The sequence below is a fragment of the Egretta garzetta genome, unplaced genomic scaffold, assembly GCF_000687185.1.
Source record: "Egretta garzetta isolate BGI_Z169 unplaced genomic scaffold, ASM68718v1 scaffold143, whole genome shotgun sequence".
NCBI classification, from domain to species: domain Eukaryota; kingdom Metazoa; phylum Chordata; class Aves; order Pelecaniformes; family Ardeidae; genus Egretta; species Egretta garzetta.
In genome coordinates, this window is record NW_009259310.1 from 2,815,035 (window position 1) to 2,823,163 (window position 8,129).

General features: G+C 45.2%; 1 protein-coding gene across 1 annotated transcript in view; it reads left to right on the forward strand.

Moving 5' to 3' along the window:
- The window catches only part of CACNA1B (calcium voltage-gated channel subunit alpha1 B), a 304,713-nt gene that overhangs the window by 226,152 nt on the left and 70,432 nt on the right, over nt 1-8,129 (forward strand). Inside the window, exons 25-27 of the mRNA XM_035891880.1 lie at nt 3,363-3,492; nt 5,017-5,076; nt 6,350-6,456. Of these exons, the coding sequence (XP_035747773.1) occupies nt 3,363-3,492; nt 5,017-5,076; nt 6,350-6,456 (297 nt within the window). The remainder of the gene's footprint in view (nt 1-3,362; nt 3,493-5,016; nt 5,077-6,349; nt 6,457-8,129) is intronic.

Sequence of the window (8,129 nt, forward strand, 5' to 3'; positions counted from 1 at the left end):
CTGCCCAGGGAAGGGGTCGAGTCCCCATCCCTGGGGGTATTTAAAAGCCGGGCAGAGGAGGTGCTTAGGGTCAGGGTTTAGTGGTGGGATGGCAGGGTTAGGGGATCAGTTGGGCTTGGTGATCTTAAAGGGCTTTTCCAACCTAAATGATTCTGTGATTCCAAGAATGAGCACTCCTGCACTTCCTGCTACTCAGGACCGTGGCATCCTGGCTGGTGGAACAAACTGGGCTGCTCCACGTACTCATCTTTGACATCAGAAATGCATCTGTGGTGGAGCCATGGTCTGGCACCCCAGGACAGCAGGCAGGCTGAATACTTTCTTTAAACACAAGTGCCAGCTGTGTAGTTCAGGCTGCAGCCCTGCATACTCCAAGACAATAAAGCCATGAGCACAGAAGGACTCGTCAGTGGGAGAAGTTAGAGACTATCTCCCAGTGCCAGCTGTCAGAGAGGGAGGTTGACCCCAAACTACTGCTGGTCTAATCTCATCTTCAGAAGAAATGAACTGAAGGCTCCCTATGTGCCCCTTCTGTCTCAAACCAACACGAGGGACACTTGTGTTTCCCCTTTGCCTTCTTCAGCCACCTGCCAGGTAGACCTCAGGACACTTTAGGGTCACTGAGCCGAAAGCCCAGAAAGTTTTCCCTTTTTGGAGCATTGTGTTATTTCAAAAAAGGCAACGTGCCCTTTGAATTCATGTAAAAGGCAGCTGAGGGGAGGGAAGAGCATTAAGTGAGGTGCACTCACAGCGTAATTAGATTTTCTGGGGCAAATTTGAATTATGGAGCTTGGCCCCTGTCTGGTTGGATAAGGAAAACAGAATTTCCCTAATACTTGGTAGCTCAAGTCTTTTTGCTCTGGAGTGACCACCAAAAATGAATATTAGCTGCAAAATGCCAAAGGCAGCAGCGTGGAGTGGGAAGCTCGGTGGTCCCAGGCCCAAATGGGTCTGAGCTAAGGAGTGGACTGGGCAGACAGAGACGCACCAAGGCTTTTTTTTTTTCATACATATGCTCTATTCTCTCACCTTGACCTACAGTTATGACTATCTGAGCCTCATAGTCCAGGATTTGGTATGTTGTTTCAGTCGTCTTGCAGTTTTCTCCAGCACACACGCACCCTCCCCCCAAAACTGCACTAGAAGACCATTGAAAAAACAAAGTTCGCTGGAAGAGAGGTGTCGTTACACCGGGCTAAGGGGAAATAACAGGACAAAGACCAAACTCTAGGAATGTCAGCAACTTGTTTTTCTTCCTCTGGGCAAGATGCAGGCCCAGCTGGATGCCCTCAGGTGTTTTGGCTGGTGCTGGCTTCTCAAGAGAGGTCTTTCTGCTTTCTGGGGCGTGAAGGTTCTCACCACATCTCTTGGTAACTGTCTCCCATCCAAGCCCCGTGGGGGCTGCACATCCCGGGTGCTGCTAGTGGGCAAAACAGTTCTGGGAAGCATAAATCAAATGTATTACTTTCCTCACCCTCTTAAATGCATGTCTGTTTTAAGATGATTTCTCAAGCACCACTGGCAGTTTACAAACGCTCCTGCGTCTCGCCGCTGTTTATGAATGATGAAGATCTAAAACCAGGGACTTGTTATTTCTTTGATAAATTGAGTTTGATGCATGAATTTTGGTTACAAATGTTATTGAAGATGTTGCCTTTCGCTTCTGTGGATTTGCAGAGCGCGTGGGTGATAATCCCCTTCTGTCAGATTGATAAACAGAGTTAGAGATCCACCGAAGCCCTTTTCCTCATGGTATTTTGTATCAAATCTGTTTCTCTGTCAAAGAAACTCTTTTCCATTCTGAATGCACTAGCAAACCAGAGAAAATGAATGTATAAGTGGATGAGAAAAATTAACTTTCATTCTAACTTCAGATATCTGCTTAGAGAAAATGTGATATAGTAACTGAATAACATTCCCAGATAACAAGGTTGTTGGCGAGTTACATGTATAATATGATTCTCAGACAGGACCTAAGTCCTTTATTCAGCTGTCAAATATGGTGCAAATGTAGGGGTCTCTCTGCAGTTAAGTATTTGTGAGTGGTGGTCAGATGGAGGAGTTAGCTGAAATTTGTGAGTAGTTTTGCGTTGCTTAGAAAATGAAGCATTGTTCACTTCACTTTGACACAATTTGTGAAGAAAAAGACAAGGTTAAAGTAATCAAACATATTACTGTAAAGTATTTGTGCAGCTTATAAAGCACAGCTTAAAGTGCAGGCAGAGGAGCTTGGCAAGAGAGATTGCTAGCAGTAATGCTCTAGTAGTTATGAAGCCAGTTTCAGCTAAGAGTCTCACAGTGCATAGCATAGATCTCAATTTTAAAGGGATTAGTTGATATTAAAAGGATTTCAAAACTAGTTTTGAACTCACAGGACTTTAGCCTGTCAGTTCAAAGTGAAAAGGATTGGGGGGTATGTAAACATAATTCATAGAATTGAGTCCGAATGCTTGAAAGCTCTCGGTGCCCTTTTGGTAGATAGATAGAGGTCACTGCTTTGTGGAGAGGGGAGAGCAGTGCAGAGATGTGAAATGTCTGTCTTTAAATCTCACCACGGATCTGTTGCAAACTGGAGTTTAAAGCCGTTGATCCGTTAAGGTCCTGCACCTGGGTTGGGGTAACCCCCAGTATCAATACAGGCTGGGGGAAGAAAGGATCGAGAGCAGCCCTGCCGAGAGGGACCTGGGGGTACTGATGGATGAAAAGCTAGACATGAGCCGGCAATGTGCGCTGGCAGCCCAGAAGGCCAACCGTACTCTGGGCTGCATCAGGAGGAGTGTGGCTAGCAGGTCGAGGGAGGTGATTCTGCCCCTCTACTCAGCTCTGGTGAGACCTCACCTGGAGTACTGCGTCCAGCTCTGGAGCCCTCAGCACAAGAAGGACATGGAACTGTTGGAACGGGTCCAGAGAAGGGCTACAAAAATGATCCAAGGGCTGGAGCACCTCTCCTGTAATGGTTTTAAACTAAATCGGGGTAGGTTTAGGCTAGATATAAGGAAAAAATTCTTTACAATGAGGGTGGTAAACCACTGGAACAGGTTGCCCAGAGAGGTAGTGGAGGCCCCATCCCTGGAAACATTCAAGGCCAGGTTGGATGGGGCTCTGAGCAATCTGATCTAGTTAGCAGTGTCCCTGCTCACTGCAGGGGGGTTGGACTAGATGACCACTAGTGGTCCCTTCCAACCCTAAACATTCTATGATTCTATGATTCTATCCTAGTTTTTATTTCCTTACCCCTCTTGTATTAGGGACCCTAAAGCTGATATTCCTGATGAACGTTGTCCCTCTGCCAGTCTTTCATACCCCAGCGCTTGACCTGCAGCACCTGCAACAGCGCTCCCATGTGCTTATCTTGTTTGCAGGATTCGGCGTCTGTTCCACTACATCGTCAACCTGCGCTATTTTGAGATGGTCATCCTCATAGTCATAGCCCTCAGCAGCATTGCCCTGGCTGCAGAAGACCCTGTCCAAGCCGAGTCCCCGAGGAACGATGTGAGTACCACCCAACACGGCCAGAATAAAGTTGTTCTGCTTCATCCAGCAGTCACGCACATGGCATGTCCGTTCCCATCTCCAAATGACAGCATGGTGCACTGGCTAGTGCAGAACTGGAGCTTTCTTTAATAACATACTCGATTTGGCTTGTTTCACTACCAAAATGCTCACAATTCCTGTCCTTTTCTGCTGCTTCAACCACATCTGAGTTTGAGAACTTGGAAATCACAGGTAGTTTGGCTGGTGTGGCTTAAGTGGCAGAAGCCTGCAAAGCTGCACAGCTTTCAGCATAGGAAAGGCTTCCCCAGTCACAAGCCAGGGCTGACATTGTCCGAACATCCCCTGCTAGAGCAGAGCCCCGGGAAGTAAAACCAGCCATGGCTTTTTATCTTGGTGGGGTGTCATAACAGTCTCCTAGAATTAGTAGAAAATCTACATATCCATGGATGTCAAACCAAACTCAGAGACTTCATAGATGGGTGCTGTTACGAGGAGAAGCAGGAGCATGCCACCTTTTCCATAAGAGCATGCAGCCCCACAGTGTCCACTAAGCAGATACCTGGGTGTCTTTTCAAGCACATTCGCATGAGGACCTCAGCACAGAGCTGGTGACAGTTACATGGACAACTGGGAGTCCACAGCACTGAAGATTTAAGTATAGAAATTGCAAGATGCAGTTGCTTAATTTTGGACTCTTCAGTGTAGATAGTTGCAGTATGTGGACATAATGTGATATTTCTATGGACTTAATATCCATTCACTGTGTATAATCACCCAAATCTGACTATGAATAGGTGCATCCCATCCACAGAGCTGTGTTAAAGTTTGAGATCTATGGCTATTTGAATGGGCTGGTATTACTTTTATCAGGAGGTGGACTGAGTCTGTGTTCATCCACCCCGTAAACAGCAAGGAACTAAATTACTTTAGAGCACGAGGCAGCAGACCAGGTTGGAGCAGGAATTGCGGGGCCTGGCCTCCTGCTGCTGACCGTGGTCAGTATTAGCTTTTTCCAGAGGAGGGTCCCCGAGTTCCTGTATCAGTAATGAGCTGAAGTAGCCAGGAGCAATCTCACTTCTCCATCCTTAATAACTGTGGAATTGGTTTTACAAAAAGGATTTTATCACTGTCTTACTCTCCCAAGGTCTTTCATAATACTGTGATCAGCTACAGGAGAAGAGAAACCCAGGTGCTACACAGGTGGTGGCAAATAAGCTCCTTAGGAAAGGATGTTCAAATATTTCGATTTGAAATATCCATTTTGCCTTATTAAACCTGCCATATATGCAGGTGCACTGAAGCAACCCATGGGCACACATACTGCAGCCTGGCAAGGACTGGAAAAATGTTGCTGTTTAAATCAGACGATTCAAGCTTGTGCCTGAACCCTCTGAAAGCCTCCCACCAGATGATATTTACCCATTGTAGCAAATAGACCACAGCTACAGCAGACTTGCTGCTCATGGGCAGATTATTTCAGTGTGGCGTCTGCCCTAATATGCATTTCTCTTTCCCGTTTAGGCTCTGAAATACTTGGATTATATTTTTACGGGTGTCTTTACCTTTGAGATGGTGATCAAGGTAAGAATTTTCCCCAGCAGAAAGGTTCACCTCCCCTTTCAGATTTACATTCATCTGCTCCTGGGAAGCCAGGAAATGTGGGTGGAGCAGGACAGAGCTCCCTGGGGCGCCTGGAGAGGTGGTGGTGATGGACAGCTTTAACTCGGGAGCAGTGCTCGGAAGTAGCTGGTGTATAACAGGCCCCTTTCTGTAGCAGCTCTCTTGGTTTCTCCAATCTCACATTTTACGGAGAATGCAAGGATATCTGTAGTAGCTGTGGTTGTGTAAGAGGATAAGAAGTGTGAGTGCCTGATGCAGAAATGTCTGTGCGTGGCTCAGGACACCGGAGCTGAGAGACCTTACTGAGACACGTCTGATTCTTCCCTTTTCCTTTGATGCTGCTCAGGAATGTTAATAGCAGCCTATTCTTGGTCTGTCGTGTTTCAAGAAGTTGAGGGTTTATCTTTTATATTTGTTCAATAGGATGACAGGTTTTGCTAAGACTGTGGGGCAGTAACTTTCCAGAAAGCACAATTCTAATAAAGTCAGGATTTATTCCTGGGGTAACGACGACGTTATTTTTCACTGTCAGAGCAAGTTGCAGAAGAGATGCAGAATAAAAACCAGGTTTTCCCTTGTTTATTCACTAGAAGGCTTTGAAGCTATCTGAGGAAAGCAACCTTACATGGGCGCTTGTAGAGCTCTCAGAAAAGCATCTAGCTTGCACTTAGAGACTCAGCCGTAGAAGATCTTCAGCAGCATTGTAAGGAGACCCGGTCTCGTGCAGAAGCAAACCAGGCTGCTGTGCTGAGCAGCATCTTTCAGCAACTGCTCCGGGGCCGGTGTCTGTCTGTGACGGTTGCATTTGGCTGCGGGTCTTCCCGTCCCCTCTTTGTGTTTTATTGCATAATTATCTTACACCAGTTGTTAATTCCTACTAATCTGGTAGGGTTGGGGTAGAATAAAATTAAACTACTTGGGTGTTTCACACACAGAGGGCTGTTCCCGTAAATTAATGCATGGTCTGTGCAAAGAATCCTACGTAGCAGTTGGTACTCTCATCCCTCGTGCTTTTGGTTGGGGTTTATTGCCTTCAGCTTTGGCTTTGACAGAGCTCTCTGTGCCTATTAGAGAAGAGCTTGAATAAGTATCTAGAGGTTTCCCTGCTGCTGTGGAGCACTGAAGAAGGGTTTGTGAAGGGTCATTTGATCAAAGGCATGCCTGTGTACCTCAGTAATATTGCTTTGGTACTTGTTTTATTAAAACTCTTCCCTTTCCTGTGTTTCCTCTGAAGATGATTGACTTGGGGCTGTTACTTCACCCTGGCTCCTACTTCCGTGACCTGTGGAATATCCTGGACTTCATTGTGGTCAGTGGGGCCTTGGTGGCATTTGCCTTCTCGTAAGTATATTTTCCTTAACATCCCAATTTCTACAAAATATGTTGCAGAGGAGGCAAGACCCTGGCACAGAGCTGGTTGAAGGGTAGCTTTTGTGGCTCCATTTGTCAGCGAAATGTTCAGTTTCTGCCCTTTATCATCTCGTAGCTGGGAGGAAGAAATAAAGAATCCCTACACTTTTGTTGTAGAATCTCTTGAGAATTCTCCCAGCTTTAGGGTGAGTCCATTCACTGTTCATTCAAACACTAAGTCAAGGGTTTTGTGAACATTTGGCCAACTTCTTTTCAAGGATGCATTGTAACAGTTTGTGGCGGTCCAGTGTCTTCAGGCAATTGTTTTAAAAATTGTTCTTACTACAAAAAAATAGTTAATGAAATCAGCTGAGAACTCGGTGAACTCTTTACAGAACATTACTTCTACTCATGGATATTTCTGGTTCGTATACCTTTGGTCTTTCTCTCTTCTCCTCCTCTCTCATCCAGGGTACTTGCATTTCCAGAGAGTTTCACTTCTAAGGTTAATAGCTCCCTCCCTCAGTCACAGCTCTCTATTTATGGCATTAAATAAACTTCCATGTGCTTCTTTAATGTCATGGAGGATTTTGAGCAACAGACACAGAAGAATTGCTTTTTAAAAATGAAGATTAGCTCTTCATTTGAGCATTTTTCCTAGGAGAGACCAGAGGAAGAGCAATGCAGGTTCTTCAGAACTTGGGGAGCTCAGAGTTGGATGATGGAAAGAAATTTTCCATGTTTAGTTCTGGGCCATGGAATAATTGTATTGCAAATATTTTCCTGAGAAATTCTAGGAGATGACCTGGAAACAGGCTACAGGACTTGGCCAGTTTAATCTTCTGCTAAATTAGCCTTGAGTAATTACAGTGAACATTTAGCAGCCCTTGCCCAAACTCCACTCACCTGCTTGTTGACATGATGATTAGAGAAGGTGAAGAAATTAGCAGTGTTTTACTTGTTAATGGGAAAAAGTGTTCACCTTTGTCAAGGAACTGTGGAAGCGTGTCTTGTATATTTTGGACTGACAATAATTTTTAGGCAGCCAGCCCTATATGTTGCTCCTCTTGTGTGCTCTGCTGATGAAAAATACTGCCATGTCCCTGGCAGCACAAAAAGTTTCTGGGACCTTTCTGGTAAGGTTGGCCTGGGATATTTCTCAGGAGTGTTTAATTTTCTGAGGTGTGAATATTCCTTTCACATTAAGGCTCTGAGATTTCTATTTTAGATCTTCTATTCGTCATAGCAAATGCTGGATAAAAAAAAAGTCTAGGCTAATTTGACCAAGGAGCAGATGGGCAGAAGGAGATGGGATTGACGTTGTTGGTAGGATTTTTGAGCCAGCTGAGGAGCAACACTTGGGGATATTGGGGTCTGGGCTTTCTGTACCCAATCCTACACCAAGAATTATTTAGATCTTGGAGCAAGTCATGTCCAATCTAATTTTTTCAAAGGGATGCTTCCATCCCCTCTTTTAGAGACTTTGTCTCTATTCATTAGAAATTTGTTTTTCAGGGGAGCCGAGCGCTCTGTCGTAAGCAAGGTTGTCTTGAGATGGAACTGCTGGGTTGGACAGGTGAATGTCTGTCTTACCTAAAATTTGACATCCAAACCCAGGCTACTTTATTAAGCTTGACTAGATTTGTGTGGCTTAGTTTCCCTAC